At 31.7% G+C, this 19,306-nt stretch overlaps 1 protein-coding gene and 1 long non-coding RNA gene across 2 annotated transcripts; both read right to left on the bottom strand.

Annotated features, from left to right (window-relative positions):
• Positions 1-373: 373 nt before the first annotated feature.
• LOC147805249 (uncharacterized) lies at positions 374-13,162 on the bottom strand. The gene is made up of 2 exons (XR_015428609.1): positions 13,049-13,162; positions 374-1,604 (listed from the first exon to the last, which is right to left on the bottom strand). It is a non-coding gene; the product is annotated as an uncharacterized LOC147805249 (long non-coding RNA).
• On the bottom strand, positions 3,137-13,052 carry LOC107440049 (alpha-latrocrustotoxin-Lt1a-like). Its single transcript, XM_087149762.1, has 2 exons — positions 12,650-13,052; positions 3,137-5,935 (listed from the first exon to the last, which is right to left on the bottom strand). Exons 1-2 carry the CDS (start codon positions 12,984-12,986, stop codon positions 3,222-3,224), a joined length of 3,051 nt encoding a protein of 1,016 aa, XP_087005888.1. The 5' UTR covers positions 12,987-13,052; the 3' UTR covers positions 3,137-3,221.
• Positions 13,163-19,306: the final 6,144 nt, after the last annotated feature.

Genomic DNA, 19,306 nt, shown 5'->3' with positions numbered 1-19,306 from the left:
GTTTTTTGACAATTTGATGACAGAAATTTACAGCACATGATTAAAAATTTAAATCACTTAATTTACAATATATATAATTAATCACTTTAAAATCGACAAAATTTTAGAACCATCAATGCAATTTTATTCAGTTTACAAAGCTAGGAGGTTTACAAAATTATAGGCGATTGTACTTATATTCTATAAAGTAAATATTACCTATCCATGCATAATAAAATTATACGCTTTTATTTTTTTGACAATATTTTAAAATTAGGAATTTATAGAGTTTAACCAAACTGGAAAATTAAAAGGTGCATTAATTAATTAACCATTGATTGTTAATCCAGCAGATCAAGCCTTTTGGTGGATTTAAAATAAAGACATTTCAGTAAAACTGGTCGAAAAATGTCATTTTAAAAAAAAATTCGATAATTTGATTTCAAACATATATAATACTTTTGGAAATCAGCAGTATACACAAATTTTCATCTTCAGAAGGGAATTACATTATTCTGTGTACACTATTTACACATCATTCTGTTATGATAGCTAAAGATATAAATGGAAGAATTTGCTGAATAACATTTGAATGAATAATAATAACAGGAAACTGTTTGCAACACATCTTTTCCTATTGAGATTACCTATTATTCTCTTTTCAATGGTAGTTGATTTTACGAAAACAAAATTGATTGTAAGCAGAAATATCTATCTTTTCTAGCATTAAAATTTCCCAACTGCTTTATTGAAATACAAATTCATTGTAGATCTTGATAGGACTTAAGAGAGCTAAAATGGTAAATACATTAGATTTAATTACTGAAATCTTCCAGTAATTACGGAAAAAAACACTTTCATTTTCATTTTATTGAAATTTAACATTTTGCTTTACTTATCTAATCTCGTAACATCAAAACATATGGAAAAAATTGAAATGTTCTTTAGGATTATCAAAGTCATTTAGCATCATCCATCTGTTCTTGTAGCATCAAAACATAAGGAAAAAGACTCGAAATATTCTTTAAGGTCATCAAAGTCATTTTGTATCATTTAACTGTTCTTGTAGCGTCAAAACATATGGAAGGACTCGAAATGTTCTTTAGGGCCATCAAAGTCATTTTGCATAACTCATCTTTGATGTTCTTGAAACATCAAAACATATGGAAGAATTCTAGATATTCTGCAGAGTTATCAAAATCATTTTGCATTTGATATTACTAAGATCAGAACGTATAAATGGTTTCAAGATATTCTTATATCTACATCCTATCCAATTAGGTGCTGAACATTTTTAACGAACAATTTAGTAGAAGGGTTCTGGAAAAGTTTTCTGGTCTTCAAAGTTTTTAACTTTTTTACTTTTTGTGCATATTTTTAAACAGAGCATGAGAGAGGACTAAATATTGTTCTAGATCATCCTGTTATTAACTTAAAATATTTAATAATGCTATTTTTGAGACCTTCTACAAAGAATCTCGAAAAAAGTATAGGGAATCCAATTTAGCTATCAAAATATAGATGAAATAAAATAATAAATTTGCGCTTGTTCTTTTGCCTCTGAAAATTAGACCTCTCATTTAAATATTCATTTTAGTTAATTCCTCATTTCTCTATTGAGTTTTCTAAAAAGAAACATAAAAGAAAAAGAAACAAACTACAGCAATAATTTAATGAAAAATATAATTACAATGATAATTATAATAGTAACTATTAATAGTAATCATTACATATATAATGATTTATGTGTGTAAAAATAAACTAATCAAATAACTTAAATCTTACATTCAAAAATTCATGTCCCCTAGTATGTCTTTTAAAGTATAAGAACAATGCAAAAGCTCATGAAAAAAGTTAAACGAAAATAAGATTATTTCTACTTATAAAATTAATATTCACAATTACATATTCATTATTATATAAATGTTCATTGGACATAGTTCTGAGGATTAACCATTTACTTGAACAAATAGAATATAAATTATAAATTTATCTTTCCTAATAATTTTACATTTAAAATAATTATTTCCACCATTAGCATAAAGCAAATAGAAAAATATTCTGTAAAAAACACGTGACAAAAATATTTATTATTATACAGTTTGTGTCTGCTTAATGGAAAAATGAATACCAATTACTCAAAGTAGAACTGAATATAACACATAGGTTACTAAGTCTAACAATAATGTGCTTTAAAAATATATATGAGTTTCTGTGTACAAATTGTCAAAAAATCATTTTTTATTAGCAAATTCACACTTTCCTAAGCATATGAAACAATTTGTAAAGGAAAAAGCACTTTATGAATAGTCATTATTCATATAAAGTCTCATTCTTTTCTATTATTTATGGAATAAATAAACAAGAAATTTACATTCTACATAAAACTTTTTATAGTACACTCTGTCCCTTTTTTATAAAAACGTTCTTACAAAATAAAATATTTAGGCAAAAATATATTTGAGGGTGCCCCCTTAGCGAAATTGGCGACTTTTGTTTGGTGCCATTCCTGTTCGCGCAGAACACATAATAATGAACCAAACAATAACAAACTAAACAATAATAATGAACATAAAAATGAACCAAAAATAATGAAATAAAAATTAATAATTAGATTAATAAAAATTAACCAAAAAAATTCATATTTCATGATAATATAAAAACGAGGTAAGCAAATACTATTTACATTCCATTATTATTTACTTTTCAAAGTTTAGTGACACTTTTTATTTTAAAATTTTATTTTTCTGAAATTTAATTTTCTATAATAATTCAGAACTTATTCAGTTTTGTGAAACATGCATAAATTATACTTTCGCCAAGTTTCGCGTATATGTATTTCCCTCTAAATTCTTTCAAGTTTTTAGTTATTGTCTTCGAAGTTCTAATTAAATTTAAAATAAGTTAACTAAAAACACAGCAGTAATGCAGAAAGCGCTATTATGAAAAGAATAACCTAGCTGTTTAAATTAATTTGATTTACTTATATACCATCTTCCACATAGGTTTTTAAGAAATCACAAACTCAATACTTTTGGAGTCTAATTGGAAATTTTATATTGATACAATTATCACGGTGCATGCCTTTTTTAAAATTAACCTCCTTGATTTATTTAGCCAATTTTTTTCAATCGAAGAAAAAAATTCTTGAACTATAATTAAGTTAAATTATCTTTCTATTATTAATTTTATGTAATAATCTATTTTCGTTTAAATCAGGCTTCCTTTAATGACGGAAGGATTTAATAGTGATTACGATAACAGGCCTGCGCGACTAAGTTTTCAAAGTTACCTTGAATTATTTTCTTGGTAATTTCAGCTGATTTATTTTCAACCATTGCAAAAATAAACTTTTCAACTTCCTGTGGTTCTAAAGTGGAGTACTTGTTTAAATAAGTGCATATTTCTTTTACAAGTTTGTAATCATTTCCGCTCATAAAAGCCTTGTATATCTTTGAATGAATGTCAAACAGATCTCCATCATTTCCTGCCATTTCCATGATCTTTTGCAAATTATCCGTGATGTTTAAAGCTAGAGCTCGTGCATCTAACAACGATTCAGAACCAATCACTGCAGAATTGTATTTTTCGTTCGTCACTTTCCGTACGAAGAGATCCAGTAAAAGCAAGGCACCGTTTACATCTACTTGTGTTAGAGGTTTAATATTTTTGAATTCCAAATTCTCTTTTGGTTTATTCGAAATTAACAAAGGTCTTAAACTATTGTTTTCAAGCATGCCAGTAAGAGTGAATCCCCGAGCAGAGTTTTTAGAATTTGATTCAATCGAGCGGCGGAAATTGCCACAGCGATTCTTCTTCTTTAGTAGATTTAACATCTCTCCCTTTGCTAGTTGACACGCCTTAGTATCATTTTCTTTAGCAGACTTTCCATTATTCAATTTTTGATTTTTTTCAAATGTCAGCAAATCATCAATAACTTCTTTTCTATTATGCATAACTGCGAGATCAAGAGGTGCATTTTGTTTCTTCGTTTTTTCATACACTTTTGCTCCATTATCCAGAAGAATTTTAACAATATCTTTCAAGCCAGCCCCGGCAGCTAAGTGCAAAGGAGTCTGATTATCGACATCTTTAGCATCTACATTGACCTTTGATACCACATTTTCATGCTGCCCAAACAGATACTCCACCCAAGCAGTTTGCTTAAAAAATACGGCAAAATGTAAAGGAGTCCAATGTTTCTCGCCTGCTGCATCATTAAGCTTAGATGCTTTTTCATCAAACATTAAAGAAGATATTAATTTTTCAACCTTATTTCCTTTCATAGCGTCGTAATGAACAGCTAACATTTGTTGATTATCCTTTGCATAGATATCAAATCTGTTATTTTGAATAGCTAAATCAATTACCTCTTCCCATCTATTCAGTATGGTTGCATAATGCACAACTGCTAATCCATTGTTATCCTTTGCATTTAAATTTGTTTTTCTATTTCGTATTAGTGTAAGGAAAAGCTCTTTATTGTAATTTTCATCGGTTACAGCATAATGCAAAGGAGTGAGACCGGCTACGTCTTTTAAATTTGGGTCAATTTTTGAGTTTTCCAACAAATCTTCTACAATTTCGTCGGCATGGTAACGCACAGCCAAATGCAGAGGGGTTATTTTATATTCCTGTCCTTGTAAATTAACGTTTGCTCCGCGATTAATTAGCCATCGTGCAAAAGCGGTCCTTTTATTTTCAGCAGCTAAGTGAAGAGGGGTGAAGCCGAGTCTATCTGGTTTATTAATGAGAGAGCGGTCTTTTTCTAATATCTTACGTAACATAACAGATCGTCCAGCAATAGCTGCCGCTTGAATAACGGTTCGTTTACCCTCAAACACTGCCTTAACATTCGCGCCCAATCTAATGAGTCTAACCATGTTACTTGAAACCTGAGACTCGCTGAGGGAGTTTTTAAAAGCTAAATTATATAAATCCCTGTGGACATCTCTAAATTTTACTTCTGAGCCGCCAGGGAGGATATATGCCAATTCTGCATCACCATCATCAAATTTTCGGAAAACTAATCTATTCATATTGCTCGATTTCCGGAATACAATATCCGGGTTGGCTATGTTCACTATTTCCTGCGGTAAAGTCCAGCCACTAACTTTAGAATACTTACCGTCTTTTTCGAACTGCACCGCGTAGCTCACCTGCGTGCCTTTTTTCCAATCCAAGAAGTTACTACTACTGCGTTGATTCCCAGTTCTGGAGTTGAAATCAATATCCATGTTTTTATCTGGGGTGGTTTCGAGTACATCTAATGAAAGTGCTGCAATCTTTTGCTTTAATTGATTAAGTTGGGTGATGTATGTTCCAATATTTTCGAACAATTCTTCGCCAAGATCTTGCTTGCTTTTGTTTTTTTTCGCTTCGCTTAATATCTTTGTAACTCGGTCGATTATACCTTGCTTTTTTGAGGAACCATTAAGAATTAATTTGAAATAGTTGAAATCAAAAATAAGACGACTGAAATAGTTGTTGAACTTATTCAAATCGCCCTTTTGGTAAACATATTCCGACATATATCTAAGTTGCTGAACGAGAGTAATAACAGTTGATGCGTAAGTCGTAACTCCAATGTTGAGTCCGGGAAGGGCGATGTTTGGTTTGATGGTATTCTTCTTGTTAATCACTGCAAAAATGGCCTTATACAGACTACCTTGGAGTCCGATGTGATTGTAAAGAGATGAGTCAGATTTAGTTGCTACTTCTTGCTCGATGATATAAACGTATCGATCAGGAGTCGCTAACCTTTTGTTTTCTTCACCAAATGAAATGGATTCGATCGCAGTTTTTATTTCTGAAACTGGATTACTAGCATCTAGATCCCCTATTTCTTTCAATACCCTCTGAAAACTATCGCTCATTTCCTTTCTTGCCTCTTCTATGTTCTCGAGAGTTTGGGTTACTTTTGCATTCACTTCCTTCAAAATTTCAGTTTGTTCCGTGTAAGAATCGTCGACAATAGATGGCGCTGCGAGATACGAAAAAACTTAAGAAAAAAAAAGAAGCTGGGGGGTTCTCTAGCTTGGTGTGAGAAGACTGGAATGTTCTATGATGGAGCGCGAAGTTTCATCGATTATGTGATTAATTACTATTATTTTCTATATACTTCATGTTTGTGTCGTGGCATAAGTATGCATCTAAATAAAATCGTTTATGCCAAGAAAGGTTTATGGTGAAATCATTTCACATTGAAAAATCTGAAAAAGAACCTGCGAAATATCACTGGCGCAGCCGCCGAAGATGATGCAGAACCAAAAACCAGGTGAGAGCTCACTTTATATTTGTAAATGTATGCTCCCATAAATAAGTAATTATAATTATTTGGGCGAAAATTATGCAAAATGGAAATTAAATGTTTGTGTTCCGACATGGAACATTAATTTAGTTTACTCGTCAGAGTACGAACACGCCAGTGTTCTAAAGTGAATTCTTTTACTCGCCAGAGTACGTAGATAGCATATTTCTAAAAAGAATTTGGTTGTTCTTGTTGTTTTGATTTTCGTCCCAAATAATTGAAAATTTTATTTCATTATATTGAATTTATTGTGGTTTTTAAGTTCTGTTTTGGAAATTGTTGGAAGCACGCCAGTGCATAACATATAGCGTGGTATCGTAATTGAAAATTTTATTTGATAAAATTGAATTTATTGTGGTTTTTAAATTCTGTTTTGGAAATTTTTGGAAGCAGCATAAAATATAACATTGCAATCGTATTTCGAAAATAAAGAATGCTGAATGATCTATTATTTATATCAATTAAGATTTATTAAACCAAACAAAAAAAAAGCATAGGTTGTATCAAATAACGGAATATAATTTGGCGTCAACCAACCTTGGAAGTCTCATTCTAAAACGATTGTTTTGTTTCTTTTATTTTTGCATAAAATGTTTTTTTTTATTTCTGAAAGAAGAGGCAAGTGTCTTTTAATAAGAAAAAAAAAATACAAAACTGAGTTTGTTTTATTCTATTTGATTATTTTGATATTGAATTGTATCATTGTTGAATTTTTTTATACGTATGATATATTTTGTTTTCGTACATTTTAATGAGAAATTTATACGAAAGTTATTTATAAATTTCTTATCGCATTTAATGATTTAAAATATTCAGTTAAAGTTTTCATTCTCACGTAGAATTTGATTTTTGTTCTAAGAATAATTATTTTGGTTAAAATAATTTTTATGTTTTGAATTTGTGAACTTGTAGGAAAGTATATATTATATCTAGTGTAAACAAAGTATTGATTTAAAATGTTCATAAGTGTTAAGGTTTATTATATAACAAATCGATAACTGAATATTACAAAGTATTCTCAGTATTTTGAGGTTGTTAATTTCGTTTTGAGGTTGTCAAAAATAGACATTTTCTATAGATTTGTGAATGATGTTCATTTATGTGTTTTCTTTTAAGAAATTATTGGAATATTAATTAGGAAGTAGTCAATTTTTTCCGTTAATTTTTTTTTTATGATTGAGAATTATTAAATTTAAGGCATGGCATTTTTGGGAAAGGGTAAAAAGGAGGATTTGATAACGTTGGCCACCGAATTAGAAATTGATGTGGATCCAAGTATGAAAATTATAACACTAAAAAACAAAATAACACAAAATGACACATATGATGAAGCGTTTGCCAGAGAAATGTTTTTCTCAATTGTGGAAGAGAGGAAAAGGAAGGAAGAAATTGAGGAACAGCGAAGGAAGAAATTGAGGAACAGCGAAGGAAGGAAGAAATTAAGGAACAGCGAAGGAAGGAAGAAATTGAGGAACAGCGAAGGAAGGACGAAATCGAAGCTCAGCAGAAAAGAGAACAAATGGAATTTGAGTTGAAAAAACTTGAAATTGAATCCCGTACTCAACTAACTCAAACTTCATCGCCCAATGGAAACGGACAACATAACGTTGACTTAATTAAGCTCATTCCTAAATTCAAGTTAAGGGATGATGATATCGTGATTTATTTATCTTTATTTGAAAGACAGGCTAAAAGAACAGGGATTGATTCTAAAGACTGGGTGTCATGTTTATTAACTTTATTGCCTTCTGAAATCATTCAACTAATTGGTAGAGAATCTGAAGAAAAATTTGAAGACTACGAATACATTAAGGCCATCTTATTAAAGAGATTTAAATTGAATCCTGAAAGTTTTAGAAAAAAGTTTGTGATGCACCAGAAAAGCACTGAAAAATCGTGGAGGGATTTTTGTTATGAAATCACGAATTATTTCGAAGAGTGGATTGATGGACTTGAAATCAAAGACTTTGCCAGTTTAAAAAATCTCATTATCACTGATCAACTTAAGAAAAAGGTACCTCATGAAGTAAGAGACCACCTTCTTGATGAGTGGGCAAATTTCGTTTCTCCAACCAAATTAGCGGATAAGCTTGACGAATATGACAGTGTACGTAATGATTCAAGGAAAACAACTGGAATTCCCTCAAAAGACAAAACTAATGAAAAGTGGCGACCTCGTACTCCACCTTCAGAAAGAAATTCAAGAAACAAATCATTCTACAAACAGGGCTCATCAAGCACATATACACCCCGTAAGAGTGATGAACTACAGAGGTCGTTTTCCAAACTATCTTGTTATACTTGTGGAAGAGAAGGCCATACATCCAGATTTTGCCTTAAAAATCGGCAACCTAGAAACACTCCTACAACTGCCCAAAACAATTTAATCCAATCGTCACCACTCCCTTTAGAAAAAGAAAAACCAGAAGTGCTAACTGCCAAGATTTCTATTCCTGTCTCAAAATCCGTGGATATATCTGGAAACATAGATGATTTAAAACTCGTCAGAGTTAAATGCGGAAACGTGGTTCTAAATGGCATTGTAGACACAGGAGCCCAGATATCGGTAGTCCGCGAGAAGTTAGTCGCCGACATACCTTGTGAAGGAGAAAGTAAAATAGAGATATCTTCTGCTTTCGGAGAAAGCGAAGTCACTCCACTGAAAATTTTCCAAATGAAAATAAATGACGAACTTCATGGTAGTGTACCTATCACCTGTGCTGTTTCAAAGAAGCTGGTAACCGATTTGCTGCTAAGTTCTTCAGCTTATGAGATACTGTGTGAAAATATTGAGCTTTGTCACAGTAATCTTCAATGGAATACCTCTTCAGAGGGGGAAGACTCTAGCGACGAACCATCACCATTGAAAGAAAATACTTCAAATTGTGCTGTCATTACCCAAATTTCACAAAAAGACATTAAGAATGCAAGAATGGAAAATGACACTAAATTGGATTTTAAGACTCTTCAAGAACAAGATGAGAGTCTAGAAAAATGCTTTGAATGGGCGAAAAGGAACAAAAATGCTTATACAGTTCAAAACGAAATTCTACTTCACTCGGAGAATATTTGTGGCGAAAACATCAAACAAGTTGTGTTACCCTTAGAGAAAAGAACAGAAGTTCTGAGAATGGCTCATGAAATTCCTCTTGCTGGTCACCTCGGTGAGAAAAAGACAACTCAACGAATTAAATATTCATTCTTCTGGCCTACTATCAAACAAGACGTTAAGAAGTTCTGTGAAAGCTGCAAGGAATGTCAATTGAAGCGAACAATCACATATAAAGATAGAATTCCAATCCAACCTATCGTCAGACCAGAAACACCCTTTGAAGTATGGAGTGTTGATTGCATTGGACCGTTAGAGCCACCATCCAGAAGAGGTCATCGGTTTGTGATATGTGCAATTGATTTATGCACTAGATGGGCAGAAGCCATCCCTGTTAGAGAAATAAGTGCAAAGACCACATGCAACGTCCTGATGAAGATTTTTTCTCAAACCGGATTTCCAAAAATGATTTGTTCCGATCAGGGAACTAATTTCACAGCCAAACTCACCCGATCTTTTGAAGACTTACTTGGCGTATGTCCCAGATTTTCCACTCCCGGACACCCCGAGAGTATGGGTGCTGTCGAACGATGGAATAGGACTTTAAAAGAAATGATGAATAAAAATATCCAAGAACATGGAAGGAATTGGGACCTACACCTTCCCTATCTTCTGTTTGCCTATAGAGAAGTGCCACATAGCACCACTGGTTTGTCTCCCTTCCAGATGGTGTATGGAAGACTGCCACCGGGACCTTTATCCTTATTGAAAGAGATTTGGACAGGCGAACGTAGCGTTCCAGTCACTGCATCCCGCTCAATTGAAACTTACCTACATGATCTTATCGGAAAAATAAGAAAAGCTCATGACATTGCAGCTGAAAACTCCAAAATCTCTCAAGACGGATACACATCAAGATACAACTTACGGTCTAAGGATAAGACTTTGAATGTTGGGGACAAAGTCCTCGTGCTAATTCCATCGTCATCTCACAAATTGCTCAGTACTTGGCAAGGACCAGCTACTGTAATCGAACGTACCAGACCTCACTCTGCCAAAGTCGAAATGGAAAACGGGAGTATAAGGGAACTCCACATAAATAAATTAAGGCCTTATATTGTTCGAGTGGATCATATTGGTATCATTTTCGACCAAGATGAAGACTTTGGAGATATCCACTATGCACCAGCGGATCTTATGGACAAATCTACTGAAGACTTATGGACCCACTTGCAAAATATGAAAGGTGACCTAAAATATTACCAGCGAAAGGAACTATTCAATGTGTTAAAATCATACACCGATGTTTTTAGTAGCAAACCAGGTCAAGCCCATGTCGATGGTCATGACATAAAAGTTACAGCAGACTGCAGTCCGAAGAGATTAAAACCCTATCGTGTCCCCATTTCGCTACAAGACGAAGTTGATCGCCAAGTTAAGGAATTACTAGAATGGGATCTAATAGAGCCCAGTGACAGTGAATGGGCACATCCTGTGGTATGCGTTGCAAAAAAGGATGGTAGCGTTAGACTGTGCATTGACTTTAGACTTCTGAATAGCTTTACAGTTCCTGACGCATATCCAATGAAGATCGCAAAAGACCTACTTTTTGAAATAGGTAAAGCCCACTTTATAACAGTAATCGATTTAACGAAAGGGTACTGGCAAATCCCGATGAAGGAAAGCGCCAAACCATTTACAGCATTTGTCACTCATGCTGGCCATTACCAATGGAAGGTCCTTCCGTTCGGTTTAAGGAATGCTGGAAGTACCTTTCAGAAATCCATGGATAAAGTACTAGCTCGCCATAGACGCTACTGTCGCTCATATATTGATGATGTGGCGATATTTTCTAGATCCTGGGATGAACATCTCTACCACATCGACCAGGTGGTTCAAACTCTGCGAAGTGTTGGTCTAACCGCAAATCTAGAAAAATGTGATTTCGGAAGGAGTCACGTGAAGTTCTTAGGCCATATAATAGGTTCTGGCACTCACTCTCCAGATCCTGAAAAAGTAGTAGTCATCCAAAATTTGTCTAAGCCTACCACCAAAAAGGAAGTTAGAAGTCTATTAGGGCTGGTGAGCTATTATAGAGAATATATCCAAAATTTTTCTGAAATAGTTCTACCTTTAACGAACCTTACTAAAAAGAATGTTCCGAATAATATTTCATGGGACTCGAAAGCAGAAGCATCCTTCAACAAACTTAAAGAAGAGCTGATTAAAATGCCGTCACTACATACTCCAGACATCGATAAACCCTTTCAACTCTATACTGATGCGTCTGCGTTTGCAATTGGAGCATGTTTAGCTCAAAATAATGAACAAGGAAAAGAGATGCCCATCGCATTTTTTAGCAAAAAACTAAATCCTTGCCAACAACGATGGTCAACCATTGAGAGGGAAGCATTTTGTGTCATCGAAGCCTTGAAAAAGTTTGATACTTGGATTTTCGGTGCCAAGGTACAAATTGTATCAGACCATAATCCCCTTACTTACCTGACCCGAAGTACCCTTCATGGGGCTAAACTCTCTCGGTGGGCCTTAGCATTACAACGCTATAATATGACTTTAACATACCGTAAGGGCAGTTCACATGGAAATGCCGACGCATTATCAAGGTTAACAGTTAATTCCTAAAGAAATCATGTATATATATTTGTCTTAAACTCGGAACAAAACTTAAATGTCAGGGCTGTTTAAAAAAAAAAAAGTGTTTTTTTTTTTACATTGATAACGTGTAAAAGAAAAAATATATAAATAAATAATTTTTTTTTGTAATATTTTGAATTGTTTATATTTATGTTTTTATTTATCATAAGGAATATAGTTTTACTTATATATACTTATATATATATATATTTATGATTTTTGGGAGCTGCATATTTTGGAGCTCTCACTTGAATTTCATCACCTGAATAGAAGCTGTGTTGCTGTTTTTTTTTTATTGTATTTTTCAGGTTTTCTCTCTCTCTCTCAGCAGCATTGTCTCTAAGGTGACGAATGTGCTTCCTTTGGGGGGACTTGTAAGAATCGTCGACAATAGATGGCGCTGCGAGATACGAAAAAACTTAAGAAAAAAAAAGAAGCTGGGGGGTTCTCTAGCTTGGTGTGAGAAGACTGGAATGTTCTATGATGGAGCGCGAAGTTTCATCGATTATGTGATTAATTACTATTATTTTCTATATACTTCATGTTTGTGTCGTGGCATAAGTATGCATCTAAATAAAATCGTTTATGCCAAGAAAGGTTTATGGTGAAATCATTTCACATTGAAAAATCTGAAAAAGAACCTGCGAAATATCACTCAATTTTTCTATCTGTTTCTTCTTGTCTAGCTTTCATTTTTTCGTCTAACTCTTTAAAAGGGACATCAGAGCATTCTCTCTCAATTTTCTCGTCTGCTGTCAAGGCCTTGGCAATCAATACATTAACCAAAAGCGCAGATGCGACCACGAACAACAACGGCATGGCAAACAAGGTTGCCAGTCCTAATGCTACGCCTGCCACACCAACTATCGTTGTCAGATAATTTTGACCTTTTTCTATTTTTTTGCAATTTTCTCCTTGCTGCTTTAGGGTCATCTCCCTCGTCATACGCATCAACGCTTTACCAGAATAGTCTTCATTTGAATCCAAACCCATGTTTAGTATTTATAAAAAAATTGTATACTTACTAATGCGTCCTGACACCAATGGATACTTACTTTATACAAGAAAGAAAGGGCGAAATTGCAAGAATCTGTTCAAGCCTCTTTTGATCCGGATATTTATACTTGACTAACTACTAAAATATCCTAATAAACCACCTGGGCTTGATTTGTTCCTCTTGTTAAATGACTTTAAAATGTTGAAAACTAAACAAAGCGTTGTTCCTAAGATGACAAATCAGCAGCTGGTTTTGATATTTAGTTTGAGAATAACAGACAGAAAATTCCCAATCTTTGATAATTTTACTTATGCTAATTTTGTTAGACAATGTGAAATATCATTAAATACGATATAACTGCAATATATGTTTTTCTTCTTTGGTGGTAATGTTTCTTCAAATAAGAAAATAAAATATAAATTTAAAAAAAACCTTTTTAACTAGATAAAATAGTGAGAAAATTATTTTATTTTCTTGTCGATCTTAAACTAAACTCTACTTGCTTCAGTGATGGTAGTAGTACTGTAAAAATGATACTACAGGTTTGCTGAATCGCAAAGAGTGGGAGTTTTATTTCTTAGAGTGAGGATTTAATCGTGATAAGTGTTAGATTGATGGGGATAGGTTAATGGAGATGGTATTGGTAAAAGTAGTGATAGATTGATGTTGATAGATATTGAGTGCGAACGCGATGCTCAGTGCGTGTACTATTTTATGTCTTACAAAAAATCTTCAATTTATTTCATCTTTCTTAATTTACTTGGAAAAAATTGTTGTAAATTGTTTTATTCATTTTTTAAGTTTGCCTTTATGCCGAATGTAGTTTTCATTGAAGATGTAGCTTTTATTAAAATGCTTGTTTTATTTTATTATTATTTTTTTTCACTAAGTGGACTAAATTTCGATTGGTGAACATTTTTATTTCACTCCATTAAGAGAGCTTTCACTTAAATTATTAGTGAACGCAGAAATCCAGTTCACTTTTGAAGATTCCAAGTATTTGGAAAGAAGTGGAAATTCATAATGACTATAAATTCATCACGATAATAATATGACAATAAATTTTGGTTGTAGTGATGAGGATTTTCATTGACGATAAATTTTATTTTATAATGAAATGAAGTAAATTATAATCGCATTCATCAGTAAACAAATAAGTATCGTTCATAATCATCAAGAAAAGAGCTCAAGTAGATCCTTCAGAACTCGAACTAATCGGAAAGTGGTTGAAATTTTAATTTCAAGATTTGACCATCAGTGACAGGGAAGGAGATTAACAGAAAAGCGTTAGAAATTAAAAAAAAAAGAGATTATAAACAATTGAACATTTTATTTAAACTATTGATAAGCAAACCGATGCTCACCGTCTGAACCATTTTGAACCGGAATTATTGACATAAATAGTTGAAATTGGAGATAAGAATGTTTTAGGGAGCACTGTAAACAAACTATTACCGAAAAAGTTATCGAATTTGAATATAAAATTGTATAGTTTATGTGAATACAATATATCGCTGCCAGAATTTTATTGCTTCGTTTTTTTCCCATAAGAATTAAAAAAATTATTTTTGCTCGTATAAAAGTTCCTATGAATTAATGCAAATTAGTGTTCATGGTGACACGCAAGCACCATTTTCATCATAGTTTTTTAGAATGCCTGTCAGAGAAATATACATATTAGGAATAACAAATAGATGTAAATAAATGCGCATGATGTTCTGTAAGCATCGCCTTTAACATAGCTTTTTAGAATCTTTGTCAAAGAAACGTACATAGTAGGGTAAAAATAAATTAACGTAAATAGAACACAAGGTTTGTACAAGGCATTGCACAAACAGTACCCATAATATAAATTTTTAGAATCCTTTTCAGAGTTATGTTCACTCTAGGGGTAGCAAAACAATGTTTTAAAAAAAGAAGAAGAAAAAAAAACACTTTAAAATTTTCACATTATTGGAAAAGAGGTCGAGCCTAAAAACATCAAAACCAGTTCGATTGCTTAATGATTTTTTGAAGTCTTCCTCATAACCAACCTTTATCTGCTCTGTGTTTCGTTCATTAATCAAATAAAATTAATTTTTTTATGATTATTAAGTTTCAGAAGTAATTCTTTAAATTTCGAAAGCGTTTTATGTCTTTTTTACCACTTTCGATAGGGATTCTTAAAATATATATTAAGGACGGTTATTATGAATGGCCCAGTGTTATAGCTTGATACTAGATGTCGCTCTTGTTTTATAGTGACTAACTAGTACTTTATTAAAATCGTATCTGACTGGTGTGAGTGGTAATAATTCCTACAAATTAAATGCCTGTTATTGACATTTCACAAAAAACAGTGCCGTGTCTAAATTTTATTATGTTTCGTGAGAGTTATGCTTATAAGCAGCCTTCACACTTATTTTTATTTTTAGTGACCGAATTCAAAATTTAGGTGAGTCAATCACTATCGAGGATTTTGTGCTCACAGACTTCTTTTGCGAATCGTTTATTGTTTAAAGCAGTGACACGTTTTTACCAAGAATAGCGAATGTTCAAGTGGCATTGCTGTCTTTATTGGAATGTCGTATTCCTTAGTCAATGAAGAGTTTTCTGAAGAACATATTAATGCAGTTAATAACTACGCGGTAATCAAATTCAACAGGATAACTTAAAAGTTCGCAAGCAAGAAAATGGTTGGTAAGCCTCTATTTTGAACTGTAATAAATCACCGAAATGTTCACCGACAAGAGTCACAAGAAAAATGGCAGTAAAGTGAGAGAAAATTCAATTCCAAATTGAACTTCGAACATTTATTTTAAATACCTAAAGTTTATTATCCAAAACATCATAAAAAGAACACGCTTTGTTACTCGCTAAAGAAGCGTTTCAAACATTTCAAGTAACATAAAAAGTTTTTGTGCTAAAAGTGAAAACCAAACATTTCATATAATTTCTAAGATACTTTAATCGTAATTTGTTTCTTAAACTGTTGCTTTCTCAGATGATTAAACAAATTTAAATTAAACGTTTATTTATATAGAGTGTAAAAACTGTGATGTACAGTTCCCAAGAAAATAAACGGACCGTCCTGAATAATATTTCAATTAATGATCACGTTCAATGACTCAATCTTAATGTTGCGAGGATGTGACTTTAAATATGTTAATTAATTAGTGCAGACAGTATTTTAAATTACAAAATCAGATACAGAAACGTACTTTCTTTTAATAAATGTGAATTTTTTTCTGCGAATTTTGATTTCTAATCACCAAAATATAGGGGGTAGTCGTAATCAGGGATATATGGTCTCAATAATTTGGTTAAGAAAGCGATCCAAAGTTTGGACTCTTATACGTTCATTTTATTTATTTTTATTTTTTTTCTTGGATTTTAACTTATCTCGAGAAAATTTTATACGAATTAAGCCTATGAAAAGATAAATTTTAGTAAATATTTGTTTTATTTTATTATTTTATTTAATAGTAATGAAACATTTTTAGTTGTACAATATACATCATTATTTTCACATCATATTGAAGATCGTGATTGTAAATGGCTAAATAAAAAATTTGAGGGAAATTGGTCGAATAGTTCCTGAGAAACCGAATTTTAAATATATGTTGCTGTTTTCTTTTTACATTCGAATTGAAACTAATAAGTATTTACAAAAAGCTTTTTCTTATAGAATTATATTTTAATAAACGAATTACTTAATTTTGAGCAAATTTTTCATTTCGAAAAAAGATTTTTCAAGATATGGCGAAATACAAAAAAAAAAAAAAAAATGAATTTACATTAGGGGTCAAAACTTTGGACAGCTTCACTATGGACCGCTATACTATTCTCCTGATCAAACTACTGTGGCCATATTTCCCTGATTGCCTTGATTGCCAAAATATTGATGACTCTCTATATTTTGGGGATTAGAAATTCTAATCCATTAAAAAAAAGTATCTTTATTTGGAAACAATTCGCTTTTGTGCCTTGTTTCGTATTTTAAGACATCGTCTGCACTAATTAGCATTTTTGAATTCACCCCTTCAAACCACTAAGATCGAGTTCTCGATCCTATCCTATCTTTGGATCAAAAGTTATTCAGATTATTCCGTTTATTTTTTAGCTCATTTTTCCCTTAAAATTAACACCAATTCAAGCTTTCATTTACAACCAAAGGGTGTAAATAAATCTAAAACGCTTATAAGGTGCAACGTTTACACCGAAATCACGTGCATTCACATCATTCGTTGAATAATTTCGTTTCCCAAAATAAGAACGATGGCGATATCGTCTATGGATTATTTATTACATTTGAATACAAGTTGATTCTACAACGAGAGTTGATTCTGTTGAATGTTGCCATGCATTTACTGAAAACAGACTATCACCTCTGACCATAGTTTTTAATTGTGTAATGAGGATATTTTAGTTTTTAAGTCTCTGTAAATACTTTTATAGTGTATAATTTCTACGGTTCTGTTAAACAAATCATCGTTTCTCTTATGTTTGATTTACTAACTAATTTTAATTCGAAAATTACTAATTCTATATTGTTTTGTACTGACTCTTATCTTACTTTAATTATAAATATTCGTGTTACTGGTGGCAGCTTTGTAAGGAACATTCTTGGTGTTTCACAATCTTTGCTTCTACAGCGTAGAGTAGTAATCAACGTTTTTTTTAATTTATTTATAGTGTACTATCGATTTATTATATATATATATATATATATATATATATATATATATATATATATATATATATATATATATATATATATATATATATATATTGTACTATCGATTATAAAACTTAACATTAAATTTCCTACTCGGGTGAACGTTTTGTTTTCTGAAGTGAATATCATTAATTCAAATCAATTCAATTTCAGCGAAACAGTTTCATGCACAAACCTTTTATTAGTTTATTTAATATCAGAAATTTACAGCACATTATTATGAATTTATATTCAATAATTTACAATAGATATTATTAATCATTCAACAATTAGAAACAAATTAGTGAACAAAATATTTTCCATTCTTTAAGGCAGGCAATGGCACAAAATTTTGAAATATTATTTTTCCTGAAATATTTGTAAGTATCATGCAACAAAACAAGTACATGATCACAAAACACATCTTTTATTAATTTGACAACATATTAAAACCAGCAATGCAATTTTATTAAGTTTTATTACCCTCAAATTTTTAAAAGTTCATCAATTAGTAAATTAATTATTAATCGATGCACATTTTGATGGAGTAAAAATATAGCAAATTTATTCAAGCTTTCTTAAAAATATTATTCTTAAAAGAAAAATAAGAAAAATGTGCTAACTCGTACGATAACAATAAAAGTCCTGAATATTCTTAGGAATAAACAGTATTCAAAAATTTTCGTCCTTAAAAGGGAAATACATTCTTCTATAATATTATACCTACATGACCAAGGGGGAAGAACTGTTCATGTTCACTTTTCGCCAAAATGACAACTGGATCCCATCCGTTAAATTTTGAGTAATCACTAATTTTTGACAATTCAATAGCGTGAAAAATCAGTTCTCTTCGAACAATAAAGATGAGTCGTACGATGGAAAAACCCTTCTTTTCCACCCGCAAAATCGTTTTTCTCCGAATCAGCGTTTTTAAGGACAAAAACCGTTCTTCCCTTGTGGTCTTCACATTGCTCCATTATATTTTACACTGTGTTGCAATATACATACATTATTCTGTTAGATTACACATTTTATCACATTATACATTCATTATTCTGCTTGTTTTTACGTTATTCAGACATTATTGTGTTAAATTATGCATGCTTATTGTTATTATGATTTTTAAAGAGATTAGTGGAACAACAAATACTGTTTGAGAAAATATTTTCTTTGTTAAAGGTTAATATTTTTCAGTTCCAAATTCTCTTTTGGTATATTCGAAATTAACAAAGGTCTTAAAATATTATTTTCAAACACGGTAGATTTCTCAAACAAATTAAATAATGTTTGAGAAATTTTACAAAACATCTTTTCTTTGGTGAAAGAAGTTTATGTCAGATATATATAGCTATTTTTAATTTTGCAATTGACTTGAGAATAATTTTATTTTTCTCACGTCACTCACAAGCATAAAGGTATAAAATCAGAAAATATTGAACAATACAAATCGCATTAAAAATACAGATAAATCAATCCAAAATTATATTTGCATGATGTACCACCAGTTTTGATCATCTTAATTTTGAAATCAATCATCTTGAAGTACTGGATAATTTTTTTCTTCTTTCATCAAAACTTTCGAATAAACAAATTTTTTTCGTCTTTTCCTCTTTTTGTAGT

This window comes from Parasteatoda tepidariorum, chromosome 8 (assembly GCF_982258835.1).
Source record: "Parasteatoda tepidariorum strain Cologne lab strain chromosome 8, Ptep-v5.0, whole genome shotgun sequence".
In the NCBI taxonomy this organism is placed as follows: Eukaryota; Metazoa; Arthropoda; class Arachnida; order Araneae; family Theridiidae; genus Parasteatoda; species Parasteatoda tepidariorum.
Note: the sequence above shows the minus strand (reverse complement) of the source record. Positions and strands in the feature narration are given on the sequence as shown.